The sequence below is a fragment of the Gnatocerus cornutus genome, chromosome 9 (assembly GCF_029298725.1).
Source record: "Gnatocerus cornutus isolate USDA-ARS CGAHR chromosome 9, icGnaCorn1.1, whole genome shotgun sequence".
Taxonomy (NCBI): domain Eukaryota; kingdom Metazoa; phylum Arthropoda; class Insecta; order Coleoptera; family Tenebrionidae; genus Gnatocerus; species Gnatocerus cornutus.
In genome coordinates, this window is record NC_142241.1 from 4,719,216 (window position 1) to 4,743,970 (window position 24,755).

General features: G+C 34.1%; 1 protein-coding gene across 1 annotated transcript in view; it reads right to left on the reverse strand.

The window, feature by feature from the left end:
* LOC148167981 (5-hydroxytryptamine receptor-like) overlaps window positions 1–24,755 on the reverse strand; it is a 40,562-nt gene that overhangs the window by 1,772 nt on the left and 14,035 nt on the right. Inside the window, exon 3 of the mRNA XM_088046077.1 lies at window positions 1,220–1,463. Coding sequence (XP_087902203.1) covers window positions 1,220–1,463 — 244 coding nt within the window. The remainder of the gene's footprint in view (window positions 1–1,219; window positions 1,464–24,755) is intronic.

The following is a 24,755-nucleotide window of genomic DNA, read 5'->3' on the forward strand; positions in this document are numbered from 1 at the left end:
AACTCAAAAAAAATGTACCAAACTTTGCGGTATCGCAAAGCTGCCAATGTCGAATAATTTGAATGTTGGCTGGGTATGTATTTAGTGAAAGTCTGCCTCGGCTTTGACACTATGTGAAAGAGAATAATGTTCAAATGGCGTTTTACACTTGACTGCTTTATGCAAATACACAGAGAAAAACTCATTCGAGCGGTAACTCCGTCTATTGGTTGTGATACAAATCCATATTTATGCTGATCCTGTTGGAGGGAGCAGAAACTCAACTCTCAGCAAAAGTTTTTTAATAGCCACAACATATGTCAGAATTAATTGACGCGAAATTAATTAATTTTGACCTGTCGGTCGGTGCTTTATCAGTCTAATAATCACTAATTTTATTAATAGAAGTCAATTGTGGAAACGATTACGAATTGTGGCTGCAATAATAATTTATTTCCGAACTAAATATTTAAGTCTCCTTTTGCCCGCGGTCTCTTTCAATAAAACCATACAAGGAACATTTTATCTTAATTAATTTCGTTTCGACACCTTTCGCATTTACTCTCCAAACTTAATTAAAATAGCAGATTTGATTTTCTCAAGAGAAATTCCTCAAATATCATTTTCAAAGGGCGTTGAATTTAGGGAGCTAATTTAGTTTTTAATTCGTAGTTTTTAGAGTGACCCGGCGCATCCACCATTTTCGTTACCAATTTTTTTTATTGTATTTAAAATCCAACACGTTCTGAAGGCTGTGAATTTGGTTTTAATTGAATGAATGAATATGGATTTTCCCGTAAAAATTAGCCACGTGCGCCCATATTTGCAGAAAAAGTTTGAATAATCCGAGCTCATTTTAGTTAATCCTGCTCTTTTCTCTTCCGCTTCCAAAATGGGAGCGCCCTCATCTCTTTTCTTAACTCAATTAAACATAATGAAATCAGGTAAGAATTCTTCGACACTTTAATGAATAACTCAATCCCAGAAGATAATACAAACTTCTGAAACAGTCTTTCAGGATAATTGTGTTTCATTCGATCAAATTATCCAGCGTTTAAAGCAGCGTTAAATTCGATTATGTAAAAAGATTTATTATCGCCGTGGACTAGGATTTTTTGTGAGAATTCGGGGATGATTTAACAAAAAGCGTTGACCGCAACATGAAAATAATCCGGTCAAAGCGGTGCTTTGTAAGTGGATCTGAGGGGTTGCCGATTTTATTTATGGGAGATTAAATTACCTGTCGAGGGCGATGGCTACCAGGTGCAGGATCGAAGCGGTACAGCAGAGTACGTCGCTGGATGTCCACATGTCGCATAATTCGGGCCCCAGAGTCCATTCCTGGCTTACTTCATACACGGCTCCCAGAGGCATTACTAAGCAGGCTACAAGAAGATCGGCCACCGCTAGGGACAGTATGAGGTAGTTGGCGACGTTTTGCAGATTGCGCTCGAGGAGGATGGCTGCTATCACGAAGACGTTTCCTAAAAATGGAAATATTCGTTTCAGAAGGCTGGAAATTATGTAATAACACAATCGATTTAGGTACAAAACGGCAACTCCATTAAGTTTCTGCTGTTTAATTATTGATTACAAATTAATGTCTTCGTGTTATAAATAGTTGGAAGCGTCTGAAACTATCTTGTCTGAGTAATTGCAATTAGTCCAAGAATAATGGATGCAAGATTGACGTCACACGTATTATAATATTTTAAAAAAATTCCTAAAGAAAATCTTGTAGGACCTTACAAAGTCCAGATGCAATTTAAAGTGTAATAAAAAATCGTTCCTAGAAAACACAATGAGAAAACGGCGAAAACTTGAAGATTTGATATCTTCGAGACACGTACTAAATGTGAAAAAGAAAAAAAAATTAGAACAAAAAAGTCAAATTTTAGAAATTTTGTGATTTACGATCACAAATATTTTAAAATTTGTCTAAAGTTCCATTACTTTGGCAATTTCAAAGCTAAAACACTTAAATTTGCAAACAAATTAAATACATGACATTTAGTAGCTGAGCCAAGTTACAAAATTTTAGAAGAAATAGGGATTTTTTTATTAAAGATTATAAAATTTTTAAATTTTGAATTAAATTCTTAAAACAAAATTGAAATTTTACAAATTTACAGCGTCATTGCTTTTAGGACGTTTATTAATTCTGCAAAATTACAAAAATTTTAGAACAAAAAATCAATTTTAGATTTTTGGGTAAAATTTATTGGTATAATAATTACAAAATTTGTATTAAATTTTATTGCGAAGCTCAAATAGCAAAAATTCATTTAATTGTGGAGAGTTACAAAATTGTAGATCAACAAAGTCAAATTTTCGAATTTTTTATTTTTGTGATTACTTTACAATTTTTGAATTTGTATTATTTTTATTTACCGCGACAATTGTGAAAATAAAACAGAAAAGATTTGCAGAGTTAGTGTTTCTGAGACGCGTATTAAATGTGGAAAAGCAAAAAATTTTAGAACAGAAAAGTTTTAGATATTTAGAATTTTCAAATTTTTACAAGAAAACTCTTAAAATTAATCGTAAAAGTTCCATAACTTTTACAATTTTAAGACACCAAAAAATTGCAGAACTGTTGTTTTTTAAACATTTATTAATTGTACAGAATTGCAAAATTGCAAAGTGAAATTTTAGAATTTTTTGTTTTGATATCAACCATTAAATTTTGAAAAATTGTAATCATTTTTATTGTTACGACAATTTTAAAGATAAAACGGGGAAATTGGGCAGAGTTAGTGCTTTTGTGAGTACAAAGTATGAAATTTTTGAACAAATAGTAAAAATTTTAGATTTTTTCAGATTTACGACAATCACAAATATTTTAAAATTTATATAAAATTTCATTGCTTTGATAACTATAAAGCTTAACCAACTAAAATTATCAAACAAATTGAATTCTCTCGACATTTAGCAATTGAGCCTAATTACAAAGTTTTAGAACAAACAAGAGGTACATAGATAGTTTTTTTTTATTAAAGAGAATAGAAATTTTGAATTTTGAATTACATAAATTCTTTAAACAAAGTTGAAATTTTAAAAATTTTGCAGCGTTATTGCTTCTAGGGCGTTTATTAATTCTTCAAGATTAAAAAATTTTAGAACAAAAAACCCAATTTTTAATTTATTGGGGAGAATTTATTATTATTTCATTACAAAATTTGTATAAAAAATAGCAAAAATTTATTACTTGTTCAGAATTATAAAATTATAAATCAACGAAGTTAAATTTTAGAATATTTAATTTTTATCATAACCTAATTCCCATAATCAATAGCCTAATTCCAAAATTACATATTTAGATTTACGACGTTCGCAAATATTTTAATATTTGTATAAAATCTTATAAATCTTGGAGAAAATTTGAAGAAAATTTGAGAATCTACAACTAGTACAATTCTTGATAACCATAACTAAAGAATCTAGAAAAATTTGAAACTGCGTTTGGCCTACGAATTCGCAAAAAACAGCGAATCAATTAAGTTTATGTGTTTAACTATAGGTGACAAATTAATGTCTTCATGTAATAAATACCCGCGACCGTCTGAAACTAACTTGTCTGAGTAATTGCAATTAGTCAACGAAATATGGACGTAAGTTTGACGTCACATTTGGTAACAACATAACATGCCGTCAATAACACGAACACTGAAAGGAAGGAAGGAAGGAGAGAAAGGCTTTGCATTTTGACTTCCAATAATAGATAATGACGCCTCAAATTTAATACGTATTAATGTAATAACAGCTCCACTGTCTCTTGTGCACTGTAATTGCTACCTAACCTTTCTCGAATCGTGCAGACACGTTTTTTCTTAATTAGTGCCGAAAGTGAATTTTTACATGCGAGAATCTAGGAATTGCAAATTTCTCACTCTCTGACGTCAGAGGGTGTAACACCAACGACCCCAGTAGGTTACTGAGAGTCAAGTTGCGCGAAATTAGCTGAATGTGCAGCGTCGATGTGAGGCTTGAGAAATTGGGTTGTGTTACTTGAAATTGACCGGGTGTCAACCTCGTCAAAGCCAAAGAAACTCCCTGAAGTGCCACGAGAGGAAACTGATAGCGTTCTAGCCCGCAATATCCTAAAATTCGTAATTTCTCCAATTTATTTATATGCACATATTTTTGCCTCTCTCGCACACCCTACATCGCCTAATTCTGAATTACACCGCTGAGGATTTGTGGTACACGTTTCGGTCGTGATCATTTTTCACAACTTGCTCTTCAAATGATTGTTCGTACAGATAATGCCGTGGAACGTGGTAGAAATATTTTTGTCCACAAGGGAATACACCTCTACAATAAATACATTATTTATATTTCGAAGGAGCAGTGCGATTACCCTTATCAAATTTTCAAAAAGCTACACCGTACCAAGCTCGTAAACACATCGAAGTTCTTCCCAGGAAATCATTATTAAAACTACCTTAAAACAGGAGGAATTTATGGAAGGTTTGCTGTGTCGCTTGAATACTAAACGCCCAACTGTTGGTAAAAAGGTAGTCTTATTTATTTTCATTGTAAAAGGAAACGTTTGTGTTGTATTCGTAGGTTGACAATGCTTGTGACTGGAATACTAAATTAAAACAGAAAAAGTAAATGAGGGCTTTTATTAAAAGAATGACAATGGGGGGGCAATAATCAGGTTTCAAATCAATCATTTTTAGAGGCTTGTTAATTTCTGCAGAGAATAAAATCGCGGAGGAAATTGAAAAAGGAACATTTATGAAGGTTATCTAATATCACTCCGGAGAGAAAGTTGCTGATTTAACTCGAGCTTTATTATAATATGTCAGATGACAGACTGCCATTCTTTCTTTTACTTTGAATTTTGAATTTGCAGAGACGAGCATAAATAAATAAATAAACGTCAGTTTGTAACGGTTGAAATAGGTTGAACAATTTAAAAATTTCGAAATAGAGATACGGCTGATCCAGGGAAGTTTTTGCATAATTATCTAATGGTTAAAAAACTAAAATTTATTGAGCATCGTATAGTTTAGCCAAGTTAAGGGCCGGTTTTTCAATTGCTGATTAATTAGCTGATCACGTAATTGACAATTTTTGATTAACCAAAAGTTAACTTTTGGAAATCGAAAATGGCGTTTTTTAATGATTTTTTAATTCTTAATTAGCCGATTCTCAATTAATCAAAAAGTCGTTAAGTTGGTACAACTGTGTGTTGCATGAAACGTTAAACATTTGACATTGTCAAACAAAAGTTACTTCAACATTTTATTAAAAGTGAAACGGAAAAGTGTTCCTGTGCGATGGAAAAGCCTAGCAACGATCCACCAACTTTACTGTAGAAGAGGAAACACTGCTAGTTGCATTAGTAGACCAAAATAGAAATGTTATTGAGTGTAAAAAGTCTGGAAATGTTACATGGAAAGAAAAAGAACACGTATGGAAGAAAATTGAAAGAGAATTTAACTGCCGCAGTGGCAAAACCTATTTTCGTAATGTGAAAGGGCTAAAAGAAAAATGTGCTAAGCTAATGCGAACGACGAAACAAAAATACGCCCATAACAAACAAATTTTTTTAAAAACAGGTGGTGGAAATTCTGAAGAAGTTACACTAACTTTAGTGGATAAGGCAATAAAAGAAATGGGCGAACAGATTGAAGGTTTATGTAATAATTACGGCAGCGATTCAAATAACACCAATGGTAAATAATTTAAATTCGTTTATCTGCTATTTGAACGCACACTTTTTAGAAGTTGCTTCAAGAAGAGAGTCTCTGATGGATCTGATCACAACACCAGCAGTTATAGACACGGTTTCTGGTGCTGTTGACGTTGAAGATATTACAATTCTCGACTCAAATGGTAAAAAAGTAAATATATATTTACATTATAATGATTATAATTAATTTAATCAATCAGGTGAAGAATTGGATCCGATACCTAGTACATCAAATAATGACCCATCTTCTGAAACAAATTAGAGTTCATATGCAACAAGAAATTTGAGAGAACCTGTGACTAAAAAACTTCAAAGTAAAAAAGTTACTCCAACACAAATTCTTAAATCTTTAATTAACATGACTACAGGTAGAAAAATTGATAAAACAAAAGGTACCAAAAAATATATTGGCCCCGGACTTATACTTATAGAAGAAAAATTAAATTTTGTGAAATTGCGGCGAGAAAAATTCTTAGAAGAACACGAACTTAGGATGAAAATTTTAGAACAAAAGCTGCTAATAAATGAAAAAAAAATTCAGAATCTCTGCAGTTAAATTCGAAGTTTTCTTTTTATTTGTTTATTAGCAGATTTTGTTGTAAAAAATACTTCATAATATTTAGTAAATTTCTTTGAATTTGGTTTAAATAAATGTTACAATCTTTCAAAATAACTATGTATCAAGTTATATCTTGTAATATTATTAATTCCACCTCTTATTTCTTCAGCATTTTGAACGCCAACATTATTAACAATATTAACAGTGGCTTCTTGTTCTTCATTGACCACAGGTTCTGGTTCATCCTCACCACAAGTAATGTTATGGAAAACCGCAGTTGCAACTATTACGGCTTGTATGGTTTCCAATTTTAATCTTAAACCTAAGGCAAGTGACGGAAATTTTCTCTCCAAACTCCATATGAACGTTCCACCACATTCCTTGTGCGAATTAAAGATTCATTAAACAAATTTTCCGCTTGATTTTGAACTTGGAGCAAAGGAGTCATTAAATAGCGCCTTACGGAATAGCCACTGTCCCCTACCAGAAGACTGTCTGCAAAATGTCCCATTTCAAATTTTCCACATAGCGAAGAATTTCTAAAAATATGGGAGTCGTGTGCTGAGCCCGGCCATCAAACGACAATTTCTTGAATTTTTAAATTCGCATTAGAAACTGTCTGTACATTTAAAGAAAAAAAATGTTTTCTGTTTCTGTAAATTTCTGCGTTGTCACCTCCTGGGGACTGTATGTTAACATGGCTACAGTCTATTGCCCCGATACATCTTGGAAATTTTGCTATATTGTAAAATCTTTGTTTACACTCTGTTAACTCTTCTACGTTTTGTAGCATTTTAATATAATTTTCTCTCAGACCTGCTAAAACCATGCTTACACGTCGAATTGTTTTGCAAGCAGTAGTTTTGTGCACCCCACAAAAATCTCCAGCCACACTTAAAAAGGAGCCAGTAGGATAAAATCGCAGAGTTAACTGCAACTGATTTTCGGGCGATAAACAGTCATTTTTAGACCCAAAAACTGCTATAAACATTATTCGTTTTCACAATACTGACAAAATTTACCTTCTAGTGGAAAAAGAAATTGCTTCTTCTATCTCTTCTAATAAGTGATGTACCGTCCGTGGCCTCAACCGAAATCGGGCAAAAAAATTTTTTTGGTCCCACTCTTCAAAATGATTGGGTTTATATCTAACAGTTTTCGGTCTACGAATCTCTTCGTCACTGCTGCATGCGTTTATGTCGTAATCCCACATAATGGAGATTCAGATTGATGTTTTCAATATTTTGTTTGACATTAGAAAATTGGAAGTTTATTACTACTTGTTGCAATGATTAAGTAAACTGCACGTTAACATAAACTTTTTGATTAATTGACACTTGTAAAACTGACAAATTTCGTTAATTACAAATTAAAGGCTAACTAACAATTAATTAGCGGTTGAAAAACCGGCCCTTAAGGCCACCATAAAATCATAAAAATTAGACGACAACCGCAACCGGACAGTTTGCGGTATTTTGTAATTTATGACGAGACATCTGGTCTGTTTAGGGATGCTGTTCTTATCACAGGGTGCGAACTTGAGCAAATAAACTCTCATTATGTGCACTTGAGAATCTTTTGAAGCTGTTCCGTTGCGGTAGTCCGCAAATTTTTATGCTTTTATAGTAGCTCAGACCAACTTGGCTGAACTATAACACCAAAATAAGCCTTCTTAATGTCTCCCCTCATGTTTTATTCAAGGCAATCAATTCTTGATTGATCTGAAAGAGACATCATAACAGACACAAACCCGAACACCATAACCATTTACTCTCTCTGACAGCTTGAGTAAAGCGCCGACAAATGTAAACTAAGATTTCCATACGATATTAATAACTTTCAGTCCTCCGCAATCAATCCTAATAAATTAAACTATACTGCACCTGCCCTCTATCCAATTCAAATTTCAACTTTCCCCAAAAACAATGTAAGTTCCTGTACCATCCCATCGATATTTTATCATCTTTTGTGAGTGGAAAATTTCTGCGGGAGAAAAATGCTTTATTAATGCCATCAATCACGCAAAGCTGACGTGTGGATTTTTCACCGCAGTTTCAAATAAAACTTACCAAATGATGTGTACATAAATCTCTGTATCATAACGAGTTAATTTCGATTATCCTTAAGAATTAAAAGATTGGAATTTTCCGAGCAATCAAACTTTTTAAAAGTTCGTGGATTTTCTTCGCTCTAAACATTTAAAAGAGCTTTTTATTAATCTCAAATCGAATCTGTAATTCCATTGCGATGCGAATTCGGTATAATAACGTTAAGTGCTTACATGGGTGAATGAAATTGTGAAGTGAAAAGTCGTGGGGTCAACATGTCGCACGTCATATGGAGCTTTTAAAGAACTCAATTTGAATGCCTGCAGCGTTTCGATTTTCTTTGTTTATTTATTTAACGGAGCTTTGTAATATTAATCTTAAAAGAAAGACTTTTTTGATTATGCACAACAATACCAGTCATTATGATAATTCGTCTTTCTCTCCGGAAAATATGCGCCTGTTTATACTAGGCCTTTGTTTACGAGGATATTGATGGAATATAAACAGGACGAGCATGAAGGGGTTTATGTACATTGTGTTAATTTTTTTTTTCAATTAGGACATTTATTGTGTTTGTAAGCAAATACTAATCACACATATTGATTGGGTTCAAATAATTTTTTAATCTCAGTGGACTCTTTTATAAATTAATTTCTTCCATTCTAGACATAAATTTGTAAATTAGTTTATTACACTCACTAATTACAAAATCCTGTAAATATCGAAAATTCCAAATTTCTAAATTAAAAATTGTTTAATTTTTAGGACTGAACTTAAGTTTTGGGAAAAAAATGCTAATTTTTGCTTGATTTTGAAGTACATATTATTTAAAATTTTTCCTTCTGCTATCATTTCACAAATTAGTTGTCACTGACTGAAACACATAAATCCTGAAAATTGTAACTTTTTAACTTGAAAATTGTTTAATTTAGAGAACCGAAATTTAATGTTGAAAAAAAATTGCTATTTTCTGCCTAAATTTGAAATATTGTTTTTTTTCATCTTTAAATCACTGACTGAAGCCTATAAATCTTAAAAAATTCAACTTTTTAACTTGAAAATTGTTTAATTTATAAGAGTAAACTTTAGTTTTTGTAAAAAATAGTTTTTTCTGCCTGTTTTTTATTTTTTTTTTAATTTGTGTCATTATTTCACAATTTAGTTTGTCCAATATATTGATTGAAGCCTATAAGTCCTAAGTATTTAAACTTTTTTACTTTTAAATTCTTTAATTTATAGTTACCACTGAATTTTAGTTTTCGAAAAAAAATTTTAATTTTTGATTAAGTTTAAAATATCTGTGCAATACACTGGCTAAAACCTATAAATCCAGAAAATTACAACTTTAAATTACAACTATGAATTGTCTAATTTATAGGACTGAACTTTAGTTTTGTAAAAAATTAAGATTTTTTTGCTTGACATAAATTTTTTTTGTGCGCTTCCGTCATTTTGCATAGCATTTGTGATACTCATTTGCGGCAAGAAAATCACCTTTTGAATGTCTAGGCAGTCAAAAGTGACATTTCGAATAGTTGGATCTGCAATCGTTTGATTTGAGTGGGATGCTACCAACCTATTTCCCAGCTGATAAAATTCCTCTAAATGAGGGAATGACGCTTCAAATTCAAATCAAAAGTCGAAATAAATAACTATTAATAATTGTCGGCGCACAAAATTTCGTGTTTGACACGGCTAGAAAATGTTTTGGAAATGCTCGGAAATTGAAATCCTCGCCCTCCGGGCTCGGATTTCAATACTTTCCTCGCATTTCCAAAAGACCATTTTCTAGCCTAGTGAAACAAATAACTATTGTGCGCCTCCGTCATTTTTCATGAGATTTGTGATACTCAGTTGCGGCAAGAAAATCACCTTTTGAATGTCTAGGCAGTCAAAAGTGACATTTCGAATAGTTGGTTTTTGCAGGTTGGCATCGCTGCATAAAATGTCAATTGTGTCAATTTGTGTGCCGATTTGGAGGCCAATGACCTTCGAAAATAATAAAGGTAGACTAATTAAGCAAAGATACCACAAAAATTTGCTGAAACACATTTGAATTTAAATTAATCTGCAATCGTTTGATTTGAGTGGGATGCTACCAACCTATTTCCCAGCTGATAAAATTCCCCTAAATTAGGGAATGACGTTTCAAATTCAAATCAAAAGTCAAAATAAATAACTATTAATAATTGTCGGCGCACAAAATTTCGTGTTTGACACGGCTAGAAAATGTTTTGGAAATGCTCGGAAATTGAAATCCTCGCCCTCCGGGCTCGGATTTCAATACTTTCCTCGCATTTCCAAAAGACCATTTTCTAGCCTAGTGAAACAAATAACTATTTTAATCTCTTTCTTTGCTCCTATTATTTCACAATTTAGTCTTTTTAATACATTGGCTTAAACGTATAAATTCAGAAAATTGTTTAATTTACTGTACAAACATTATGGTGTCTCTCTTATCTTGAAATAAAATTATTATTATAGTTTTTATTATTTTAATTTCCTCTGACTGCAGCCATAATTTTTTAATTTAGTCCTTTTAGTGTAATTGCAAATCTAAAAGAAAAAAAAATCCAACAGTATCCGGACAGCTCTTCTAATTAAAAAATATTCCATTTCTACCGCCCATTATGGGTGCAAGTTTATAAACTTTTATTGCAGCACCCTGCCATATTTCGATATAAAATTGCTATTAGCGAACCTCAAGACAGCCCGTTACGTAATCCGCAATAAAATATTACGGTCACAATAAAATTGCTATCGCTATCAGCCGCAGACTTTTCCTAGTCTCGAGAAAACTATTTCGATTTTCATTCCATTCGGTAATAAATATCAGGTCCAGATCTAGGCCTTTATTTAGAAATTCTCATTAAATTTACGAAATAAAATCCACCGATCTCAAAGTCCAAAAATGGATCATAAATTCTGCTATGGCAGAAGGAAAGGAAATACGAATGGATGAACAAGTTTGAATATCAAGCGCGGATCATATAAAGAAAACAAGTCATGAATAAGCTTCTCTGACACGTGAAAGCCTCAGAAACAATATTGTACACTAGTGGTTTATTTTATAAGAAAATTCGTTTATGCTTGAGATGACAGGTCGTGTAGTGAAGAAGATTAAGTCTCAGCTGGACAGTTGCCAACGCTAAAATAGGGCCACATGTGAACCAAAAAAATCGGGAGTAAAAAAAATGTATTTAAAACGATTTTCTCAGAACTTCAGTCCGAACGTGATCACCAAATAATGAAGCTACCGAGCTAAAGTTTGGATCTTCATATTGTGGCAAAATTTTAACAGCTCCCTTTATGGGTATCCGGAAAGTATCGATATCCCGTGACCTTTGCTGTAACGAAATTCTACAATAAGTGCACTTTTATATAGATCAATACAAGCAAGGTTAAAATATCTGTGGTTTGATAGCACGGCAGTAATGACAGATCTTGAAACACTGCACCAAAGCGGAGCCGTAAATTTGTAAAGTTTGAAACAATGTTAGCGCCTTGGAGACGAAATTTATGGTTGCTTTAAGAAAATAAAGACATATTTATGTTTAACTTTTATCAAAAACGAAAAATACCTAAATTGATTTACAGTCGTTGAGGGGAAATTGTGGTATCTTGCAAAGATAATAAAACCAACTCGAAGTTTTTGATGGTTTTACATTGAACGCTGGAGGAAATGGTGGATGCGTCTCAGATAATTTTAATCCGTGGTAACGCTTGATTTATTTATGTTAAAAAACTCGGAAAACACGAATCTTTGGTAAAAACATCTTTGATACAGCTTGTACATCACAAACTGTCAGAACAGTAAATAAATTGTGATTACAACGCAATTTATTAGTTAATAAGGAAACAAATTGTAAGAGCAGCGGTGTGCTAACTCGAAAACTGGAAGCAAACAACATTTTCAAGAGAAACACTTAACGGGGCTACAGAATCGTAAACTTGCTAGACATTTTCATTAGCATCTACATTTTAAAGTAGCAAAATTGCGTTGTGCAGTCTGTTTCATCTTTGAAATAAATAAATAAAATTGCACGGTTCGTCGATTTATTAGCCATTGGTGCATAGGTACATTTATTGTTTTATTTAGTATAAAAAACTCGTTTCATTAATTTACTTTGTATGAGCGTATATTTTCATTGATTTAATCTTTTTTTATAAGTTTGTTAATTAGGCGTGCAGTTAAAGCGTTTGTTGCCTGTGGGGAAACATACATCATTATGGAACAGGACAGGAAAGTAATGATTTTTTTAATGCATTTTTTCTCTTCATGGCTTGATAATAGCACCGTTTACCTATCGACAGCAGAAAAATACGTTCATTTAGAGACAAATGGGTGGAATAAACGTGTTATTGATAAAATTTTGGCTGCTATAAAACACGAAAACGATATGCGTTTGAACTAAAAATGGCACACCTGAGACAAATTTTACACCTCATTCTTCTGGTACAACATCAAACCAAATAACATTACAAATTCAGATACCATTTGCGAAGCGACAAAAGCATCTTACTAAATTAAATTAAGAAAACGCGCCGGTCCGGAACAAAATGACTGCGTTGTCAGATTTTTTAAAATTCGATTTTGATTTAAATTACGCGCAATTTTTTTCAACCAATCAGAACGCAGCATATGATTTCTAATCCGAGCGTGCTGCGCAAACGGTGTGACTCGTATTTGTGCTTGTTTAGTGTTTTGTGTTTATAAATTTAAAGAAATTGGCGTTAAAAGACAAGAAAATGTAAGTTGTTATGTACATTAATCTTCATTTTCTTGTTGTATTCTGTCATTTTAATGTATTTGTTGTTTTTCAGGTTACGGTAAATGGAGGCAAGCAAATTTGCCGGTTTCCATAGAAACTAGAAACTGGTATACCCGCAGATAAAGGTAGGCAACAACTTGGTATATTTTTTAATTTTAACCATATTATTTAGCTCTTTTTCACATTCCCAACATCAAATGGGGTGGTGATTTTTAAAATAGGGCTGTTACAGGGGGAAAATTTTACTTTTTTGCGATGTTGGTAAAACTGTTACGAAGTGGGACTGTCGGATGCGTTAGTTATTTATTAGTTTCCATTTTTTGGTATCCTCCTCCTTTGGCTCCCTCAATTTTTCTTCAAGTCGAGGCGTTCCTTGAAATTTCCAGCTCAGGTTTCTTTATTTTTTTAAAGGTTTCGTTTGTATCTGATGTAGCTTTTCTCTTTTCCTTTCTCTCCTTATTTCTTGACAAAATTCTTTAGCTTGTTTATTTTTGTATTTGTAATTCTTTCTTGTAATTCTACCTGCATATCAATTTTTCCGATAGTTCAAACATTGTTTATTATACAAGATGTCCCAGAACTCACGCTCCAGAGAGCAAAAGAGGGTGCCGACAGCAATGCAAATGGTAAATTTCAAATCAAAAATTTAAGAAGTTTACTAGTACTCGAGAAAGGATAAAAAATTAACAACCAATCTTGAAAGTTCATTCTAGAGGTGGAGTAAAAGGCCATCGCAACGAGAGTGTAATGTTCATTTGACCAATGGATGATGGTATGTGTTCATAGTTAACGATTTTCAAATTCTGTTCAACTTCGGGATTGGCTACCGTTTTTTTGTCTTAACTCAATTATTATTTTTGAAGTAAAAAATTTTAATTTAGAAATTTTGATTTAGAATAGTTGCCTCAATAAGCTCTTTCTTTCTGGGGCGCGAGTTTTAGGACACCTGTATACCACATTTTGAAACACAGTGACGGCCAAAATAAAGTGGTACAGTTTTTGAACGACATTGTAATCCAAGTCAAAAATTAAACTGTTTATCTACAATGTAAAGGTGTTTTGAAGATTGTAGATACATTTAAATGTTAAAGACTGTAGCATGCATCGATGTCTTTTTTTTTGTTTTATGTCATTTGAAAGCCTACAAAAATTATTATTCTGTCTACTCTAAAAGCCTGTTTTACACAGTTCAATTTTTCAAAATTTTCAATTTTCAAAAAATGTGGTCGAAGACATGTACAAGTTTATTTTGGCCGCCACTGTATGTTGGACTTGGACTTATCAGTAGCAATGCTACCACCAAGTAGAAACCACAAGCCCTACTACACACGTTCCTGTCCGACTATCGAACAGCTAACGAGATGATGTCAGCACTGTCTTTTTAGTAATTTTTTACTAATCGATTGCTCTTAAAAGCGATGTGGTTTCCAATCACGATTGATGCTTAGAACGCTAGGCACAGTTAAATTGCCAATTTAATTAGTTTAGCATTGTGACATTTGGACATGTTGACAATAGTTCCACGTGAAGGCATATAAAATAAACGTTGGTCTGAAGTATTACCCACTAAAGTAAATTTGCAGTACATATTACGTTCGGTACCCATTGTTGGGCTAACAATTTACAAATAAATTCTCGGTGACTTTTGGAGTGTACGTATATTCCCAGCACTAATAGAATTTCTAAAATGATTTTCATAGCGTTGTAGTCCATTCTAAACCAACTGGTAATTGCATTAAACAGGATAGTGCTCGGACAAATTTCCCCTAAATTAACACAAGCTCTCCTTTTTTTGTAGGTGCACTGTATTAATAGTAAAGTAAATGGAAAACGGTTCAACCTTATGGTTATCACACATGACGAGTTGTTCATTGATAAACAAAACGAACCTCACTGCACATGAAGCTTTTATAATTGAATCTACTAAAACAGTAGTGCGGTGATGTATCCCAGCAAATATTTCAAAATTCAATTTGAAACTTATCTCTGTCGGGGAATTTTTATATAGCTTGTGGGATTCGAAACAATTTCCGCTAAGCGTGACTGTAATATTGTTGTTTCTTCGCTTTATTAAGAACAACGCTGACTCAAGATTCAACAATCATAACTCATATTTTCTTTGATTTATGAATGCTGGATGTGGTCCTACTTAATATTTTAGTCCACTGTAATCGGGAGAAGGAGAGCTCGTGTGTGTGTTATCCCGGAAAGATTTATACTGGCTTGGGTCTAGCCGGTAATTTATGATTTTAGGGACCGAATATTATAATTCTGCGTGAAAAGTGCTTAGTACATAAATAACGCTTTTGAAGGAGTATGGAGACTTGGGTTAAATCCATGCTCTATTGATTGCGCTATCTTCTTTGTAATAGACTCACTTTATACTCCTAAGCCCCCAATTGTTTCGTCAAATTTCCCCAGCAGGCGACACATTTACATAAAACAAGTCGGCCTAAGATGGAGTTAAGAATTAGAACTTGGCGCTACTATAAATCAATAAAATTTGTTTTAATTAAAACCTTCTTTCTTCATTTAAATCTGTGAATCCGTTCCTTAATGATTCTTGTCATAATCGGCTATAAAATCGTCAAAGTGTCAGCCTCGATATTACTTCAGTAATTGACTCTTTCATTTCATTACTGAAGCTGTCTTTATAGTAACCTCACGAACTTGCCGCGTTCAATTCTCGCGCGATTGAAAACAAAATCAGTCAATATGGATTAATTTAATTCAGCATCCTATTGATATTTTGATCAATAATTAAATTAAGGAGTATTAAAACTTGTTTGGTATGCAACCAATTATACGCATACTCGTGCCGAATTAACTGAGTATCGCGTTGAGAGTGGTTTGTTTTTTATCAAAGCGATAGCGATAAGTTGGCTAACCTGCAATTTTAACGTGACAAAAACTAGGTTCGTAGTATAAGTTTTTATTTATAGCGTTTTTGTTTCACTTTTTGTTTGTCTTCCCGTAAACTTGATTCCACAACAATCGAAATGAAATAACAAAGCCCAAAGAAATTTAATCAAATTGTTGATTTTGTTTCCGATCACTCGCAGAGACACAATATTTACCGTCTGTGTGTAAAAGTAGCTTTTTCTTGCAAGATTTTGCCGTTTTATAATCTGAGATATTATAGGCACTTGTAGCTTAATCCTCAATATAAGTTTGTGAGTGATCGATAATGCCCATTTGCAGTCTAATTTCGCATTTATGGGATAATAAAGTCCCAGTTCGCTCCGTACGTATAAATCATGAATTAAAACCGTTGTATCGTTTATAGTGCCCACGGGTGTTCTACCAGTTTGCACTTTCGGCCAAGAAGTAATTATTCACTGTTGTACATCTCGGAGGATGCACTCTAGCTATAACACAATTAACTAAGTTCATTATTAGGTTAAAACTATTGATTTTCGATAGGTTGTTTCTATTAAGTTTATTATTACTTAGGAGGTAATGTTATACCGCTATAGTTAATTATACGAGTATGGCAATAATTCAGCCATAGGAGGATCTCCGCCAAGCTGTAAACAACTTTTATCTATGAGTCTCGTGCGGTGAGTGAATTCGAGTGAAAATCAAAGCCGAATACAATATTCTCCTTTCGTGGAAAGAGTGGGATACATAATCTTAGATTGAAATTGAATACGAGGTGGTGAATTTGATATGGTTCACAAAGGGAATGGTGTGGGGGGTTTTAATTAATTGGCTGCTATCACGCGGATTTATTAGATTTGAGGGCGGGGCGAGGCATTAAATTCAAAGAAACATTACTATGCATCCAAAAAGAACAATTAAAAACAGCCACCGAATCACAGGAATAAATCAAAAAATGCTGTATCGCCACAGGTATAAATTCACATCTCTCGTCGGGTTATAAATCTGCGGTTGTGCAAATTAGGCAATGAAAATATAGGGTAGTTCCAGACTTGTTTCCCCCAGAGATGCAACTAGCGACATCTCAGTTTTCGGACATAGAACGCCAGGGAACAAAATGTTTTATACGAAGCAACAGATAAACTTCGAAAATTCACGCTTCGTGCTCCCTAGTCATAAGTCAAATGGCTGATGAAAACAATAGACACGCTCGTTTTCTAGTTATTAAAAAAGTTTGGGAATTTAGTGACAAACTTTTATCTTAATTTCATTAATTAAAAACCTTGTTAAAAATTTGCATTATGCTGGAAATTTTAATGAACGCCAAAGAATTCAAACACTTCAATGCAAGCGCATCATGCAAGCTTTATATTCATTTCAAGTAATTCATTCAGTTCAGTTTGTTTTTCTGCACGCTTTTCTCGGGAATTTGGGCTGAAATGTTGATTCAAGTTTTCTGTGATTGAGCGTTTATCTAAATTGGGTTGGAATGGACCAAAATCTATAATATAAAGATTAAAATCTCACAAGTCCACAATATTTGAAATTTAATCTAAATATCAGTAAACTGCATCAATTGTAAACTGCTCTCTTATTTATTTATTTTTTTATACATTTTCTGTTTATGCTTTTTACTACTTAAGTATTAGTTATTAATTTATTGATTTGACCTTAATTTTTGCAGAACTAGAGTAGATTGGATGCGACTAGACTTAATTAATTCGACTCGATAGGGTTTTTCTGGAGTAAAACTTTTTGGTCTCGATTATCCACCCTCCCATGACACTAATCTATTACCTCCTCCCCGATATTTTCCGCCCCCCACCCCTTAATGTGTAAGTAATCAAGTAATAAAAAACCCCGAGGTTAATGTCAAACGATATATCGTGTCGATAACAAATTGCCGCAGAAGTTAACACACCACCGCATAATTGTTTCCTTCATGACATTCCCTCACTTTCTGACGTCAGTACCTTCACTTTCTCCGTTTGTCGTATAGCTTCACCTTTAACTAACGCTTGAATAATCCAAACTAATTGGAAATGAACCGACACTTGGATTTGAAATAGGAAATCCGCAATCAGCCGTGCTCTTCCCTTATAATGAGTGGATCAGTGTCAGATAATTGCATCATTGTTAGTTTTATTCCACTCGTAAGCGAGAACGGTTTCGTGGTGGTGACAAAATTCCGAATTAAAATACTTTCGGGCTTTTTGGAGGAGATTCAATGGGCTTGTTAGAGCACGAGTTCAGGTTCTTGAATTAGATTTTTTGTTTGCTTGTATGCGACTAATTACGACACATTGTGGGGAAAAGTGCAGTGAAAAATTACACCGCAATTACGAACCAACCAGAAAGTGTGTTGTAACAATTGGACGGTAAACTTCCGTAATTAGTTCCATCGGATAAAAATGTTTTGTGTCTATTAATAGAAAAACGCCTTCAATATTAAGCCTTGAGCTTCCCTAAAGTTCTTTAGCTTTGCAAACTTTCTCTTACATTGTAGTTTTAACTAAACCTTTAAGAGAACCGAATTTACTCGTTTTTTCTATCAAACACTCTGTAATCTCAAAAGCAAACGTAACTTCTCACCACATTATCAATTTATCAAGTTCTCCCTTTTTTCTGCCGACATCAGTTACTGGAAATTGAATCAACGAGACACTTTTCTAATTATAATGATGCATGTACAGCTTTGGTTTAATTTCCGGATTCGATTTTTTATCCGCTTAGATGGTGACATTCTTCCAGGTTTCAGATGGCTTTCCTACAGTTTTCATGCAAATGATGCGAAGATCGGTGCCGAATGTATTTTTAAGAGGAAATATGCTTGGAGGAAACAGGAGCGTTATTAAGCTACATAATATAAAACAGTTGTGCTTTGATGCATGGAAATAAGGCGATTTTAATTCAGTCGTTGTGGGACGAACTTTATACGCTGTGATCCAAGAATCTCCGTCATCTACAGGTGTCTATTATAAACATTTTAATTGCATTCATTAGAGCCTCATCAAGTGGCGGTTTCGCTCTTCCGAACGTGACATTTTTAATATTTCCTCTACGGGTCAAGAGTCTTCCTTCATCAAATAAAATTCTTGAAAAGGTAATTAATCACCGTAAATTAACGAGGCGACTTTCACCCTTATAATGGTTCGATCATGTGTGCATCCCCATTTCGCCTTTCAGAGTTAACGACAGAATTCTGGTGAAAATAAGACGGTCTTTGGACAAACCCCCGGGATTCATCCTGGTATCAAAAATAGTCCTTTCAATTTATTATTTGAAAAGCAAGTGTCTGACCTATACTTATCTTTTCCTCGAAAAACGTCATCATCACCGCCAGCACGGATCTCCAGAGAGTCTCTTTAACAACGATACATTTCTTTCATCACAAAAGTTGCTCTCAAAGGTCTGTCATACAAAAATTTGCAGAGGAAATATCGGAAAAGCTGAGGTTTTAATGATGCCAAGTGGAATTCTTCGCATTTTATATATTTTACCAGACGACAAGAATCTGGAGATTATAATCCTTGAGGATAAAGTAGTATTTGCAACTTTCTCCAAGTTGTTACTTAAATAATTACAGTGTAAGTCGGCGGAACAAAAGAGAAAAAGTGGAATAAATTAGTGCATTAGCATTAATCTCTCTACCTTCAAACTTGCTAATATTGGGATTTTATTAAATGGAGGGCAAAGTTATACAGCTTAATTTCACTCGTGGCGCACTTCACTGCATTGATTTGAAAAGTTAATGAGAAAAGATGTCCTCGGCATTGACTTTTTTTTAACCAACTCAAATATTTATGAACAGTTGTAAATTACAGTTACGCTAGACGGTTCAAATACTCCTCTGACCTAATTACGGTATGTTTAATTTAATTCAGATAATTACCCTGCGCGGAAATTATACGGTTTGCAACGTCGCAGTTCGTTTTCTTTCTTAACAAAAATTATGAAAAGATTACATTCATTAGAATATAACCTTCTGAATATAACGACGTTTTGTTAAATATTGACGTCAACATGTTTTACATAAAAGAAAACTTGAAACGATGTTTGTAAAGAACTGAATTCCGATTTTTAGATACAGAGTTGCGATTCACATGCTTCACAAATATTTGCTGCAGTTTGAATTTTATTTCATTCATGATTTACTGCATTTATTGATTTCAACGGCGATGCATGGAAAATGAAAAGTTAGAGGCAGGTGGATTAGTTCTCATGTTGAAATTTTGTGAACTTTAGAAATTGGCTCGAATTCTGTTGGACTCTCAGCTCAGGAAGAGGTGCTCAAGAAAACGTAATATTTATCAGATGTTCAGTCCCTTAAATCCAAATTTCGGTTTTCCAGATTTTTGTATATTCTAGCGACAACGCGAATAAGAATATTGATCATCACCATATTGCCACGTTTATTAGTCAAGCGAAATTTGGCGCACGGTAATTTGTTCGTAGAAACTTGAGGATCCTTAATTTGATCTGACTACCGCAAATTCGTAACCAATTTTGTTCAAAACTAACCTAGAAGACATTGTCGTCAGTAGAATTGTTAATTAGCATTCAGTCTCATGGAAGATCATAGTTTATTCGCCTGTAACATAAAATTTTGGTAATGGACGGAATTTTCAAAACCATATTTTAATTATTGCCATTAACTGGTACATCGCTCACTGTTGACTTTGTGATAAAATTCTGATAATTGCCACACCCCCTTTCAAATTTATCGTGGAGTCAACAAACAATAACCGAACAACTTCATTAAACCGAAATTTAGTGTATCACAGGATTATATAACAAATGTGCCGTGTTGAAGTGAAATATGTATACCACACGCAGTAACACTATTCAAACAAAATGGGCCCGACAAATTGGCAAGATTTATATTCCTTACATATTCCAGTTGTGAAATTAGGGGTGCTTTTGAAGAAACAATAAATTATTGAATAAGACGGCGATTATCCCCGCGTTAACCCCGAATCGCATTAACCCTCAGATCTTGGGTAATAAGTGAAAATTGGAATTCCCAACACCTGAAATAATTCATTTAGCAGCAAAGTGACTCCCATTTACTTAATAAATGGAAGTTATCGATCGTTTAGTGCTTTATTTTTGAAATATAGGCGAACGGTATCAACAACTGGCAGGAGCAAAAGTCCAGGATTAATCGCACAGGGTCAAAAACTCCGGACTTTAAACTAATTGACTTGGGTGTGCGTTGACAAACATTCAAAGGTTAAAAACCACAACAACACAGCACGAGACTTGTATCAAGTCTTCTTTCACGTCAACAACAAAGCTGCATTTGTCTAATTCTGCAATAATAGCTTTAAATTCGATTGTCTGTGTGCTTTGAATACATATGAACCGGATACGGTTCAACTCGGATTTACGTAAACGAATTAGTTTTACACTAAAACTTCCCAAACATATTTCGTTGAAATTTTCCCAAGCGGGAAAATGGAAATGTTCCGAAAGTTTCAGTTTTATTAAAGTCGTTCCTTAAAAATTACAACTAATGAAAATAACATTTTGCTGTATGAAACAATACGTCCCGAATGAGAAGTCTCAACTCCAACTGAAGTTATGTTTTGCACTAGTTCATGTTTTATTCACATCTTTTTATCACCCTTTGGCATTTCTAAGCGTGCTATACTTAATCAGGTTAATGCAGAGTTTGTGCAAATTGTAGTTAATTTGTTTCATTATTTATGAAAGGTAGCACTAACGGTAATTTGGGAGTTATAGATGAACATAGATGTGTTTTAATTATTTATGGCGGAACTGCACCTGGTGCACTGTTGCAGTGATCTTCGGTGTTATAAAACTTTCCCATAAACAACAGTGGCGTAGTTGTAGAGCACGCTGAGGTCGGCGAGCTTTTTTGAGAGTAATTCACTAGAAAAATTTACCTTTTATTTACATAACCCGGCGCATTCACCATTTCGTCGAATTAAAAATCCTAGTTTTCTTCATTAGAATGCATAGCTTGTGCAATAAAACCGTGTTTTCTAATTTATTCACATTAACATTGCACATAGGAAGCCGAAGTATCTCATATGTGACCCTAAAATTATGGAATGTGGAGATGTTTTGGAATGTAAATTGCAGTTTTACCACTTAACTGGAGCTGCAAATATTAATTTTGATGCATCCAATTTTATTGTTTGTTTTGTGGGTTTTGTAATGTGCGAAGTTTTCTTTTAAAATAAAATAACACTTTCTACATTGCCGAGTCGATTTACCGCATGAATTTTGTATGTCAACTACGTCTATAAAAGGTTGTAAACACGACTTGAAGACGGAGCATGTAGCAGCAAATGGTACAATTCCAAATTAACGTGTTTGCTGGAATAGGAGACATAAATAAAAATTACTTGGATTAGGACTTAATTAAATTGCTTGAGATACACCCCAATCTCTAGAATTGCAAACACATATTGTGCGTAATATTCCTCGAATCCCGAATATTAGTCACGCCATTAAACTCGTTTATTCCACCACATGCGAGACTGAAACAAAAAAATTCCCAATAAAAACAATCCATCATGTTTCGCTCTTATTACTTGTGGGGTTGTAAAACCTCACTTCTGCGGCGGACATATAGACGTCTGGGGATTAGTTTAAAGACAATTTGACGTGAATGCACTTCACATGATGGCGGAAAAGAGCACCGGCTGTTGTTGCACAAAATCACAATAACGGATGTTCTTGATCAAAACATCTAATTACTGACATAACGTTCGAATGCCTTCAATGCAGAAGAGGAACATAGATAAGTCTGGCTTTGACAAGCCGCTTCATTGTCCTATGATTGCTTCGAAATCCTTATGCTTGATGATAAGACTGTTCCCTCTCAGACATTCAAGAGGAGATGCCACAATGGATGGCTATTGACGACAAAACAAACTCGACTCGGAATTTTTATAATCCTTCTCTAGTGTTTTTGTGGGATGAATAATGACGAAGAACCAAAAATGGGACAAAATAAAAGTCAATTTCTAAAGCAGCTTCTGGTTATTAAACTTGGTTTTTCGCAATTGAAAGACCGTCGAGAAAGGTTTTTATATTAACGATCATGAATTTTGTATAAAAATGAATTTTAAAGGTGTTTCACGGGTCTTAATTAGACTTTCTAGAATGTGAAATTCCCGTTGATTAAAAGTGTAAACTGGTTTTTGTCCTTTGTGGGGAAAACAGCGCCCTAGAAAGTGTAGGAAACAAATGGTGCAATTTCCCAAAACCAATTTGTAGCGCGTCTCCTAAATGAAGTACATATAAGCCATGTAAGAATATCAAAAGCCCTTCAAGTTCCCATCAATTTTTCGACTCAGCTGGATTGAAACTTAATCATATTTTCAGTAAAACGTTTAGAGATTGTATCCTATTAGCGTGAAAGCAACAAAACCTGCTTATACGAAGAGGATAATTAGTCTAGTCATTCCTTGAGTGGTCTCTTACTGCTTCCACCCTTCTTTACTCGGTTTTCATGAACAAGATACTGTTTAGCAACAACCTGCATCCTATCAAATTTAATACTCGAAATTCCCATCACCACCGGATGTGTCGTATTTACGAGCTCCAGGAGCACATAAATGTAATTATTGCTTTTTTTTCCCGATTCCCCGTCGGTAAAAGGTCAAAAAATTTAAATAATGTAAGTCTAAATGAAGATTTTATGTTTGATAACCGCACGCGGACGAGTTTCCGGGTCAGTTGTTTGTTATTTATGAGTAATTAAGGTGCTCCGGAGTGGCGCCAATGCTCTTCGACTGTAACAAAAAAGAAGGACGTTGTGTTTTGTACACGAGTAAAATAGGAGAAAAAGAGAGCAGTGTTGACGTCATACTATGAAAATTCTATGTTGAAACCGGAAAATTTTGGTGGGTGAAACCGACGCCAGATGTGACGTCAGTGAAATTGCCCAGAATTCAATCAGTGGGGTCATGTATTATGCAGCTGATAGATAAACTGTTGTGTTTTGAAATTGGGTGTTTCATCTCCTCGGATTGAACTGTCTTGTGAATGATGGGAATGTAAAAAAATCAAGATTTGTAGCCTAGGAAAACTTTGGGGATGGAATCCAAGATTTGTATCTAGCTCAAGCCGAGAGCGAGCTCTTCATAACTCTGCATACATTCGAGTGTTTTTTCGAGAGCAAGTGAAGATTAATGCAGGAGGTTGTGATGTAAAGCGCAAGCAACAGTTCCACAAAAGCTCCACGCGTTAGCGTTATCAAAGCTCAGGAAATGTGTGCTTTTTTCTTCTCGTGAAAAATTCCCCGCGTCACTTGATTCATTTCGCAATTACCCGCTTCAGCAAATTATCTTTATGACCGTGATTGATACTTTATTTGTGTAATTTCTTGCCAAGCACCGGAGAATGTATCGATTTTGAGCCTTGAGGCTGTGTTATTAACGCTGCTCCGCTCGATGCAACATAAATAAAATTCCATTCCTCATCTAATAACAATCCTTATTGCAACAATAATTCACTGAAAGGCAGATGGAAAACAAACAATTCCTGCAGAAGTTTGGGAATGTTTGTCACGGGTGGAATTTTCTATAATTTTTGTCATCAAAGGATTATAACGCAAACTTTATTCAAATGAGCTCGCACTGGGGGACTTATTAATTCACTGACGTCACCCAGTTAACAAGCGATATGACGTCATAATATTTTAAGTAAACTTTGTTCTCTCACGTTTGCCGTAAAACTAACTTTGTACTTGTTAATATCGCTCGCATGCCTGTCATAGCACGGAGAATCTGATAAACACCGAGTTAAGGCAAATTCTGATTTAATACGATAAACCG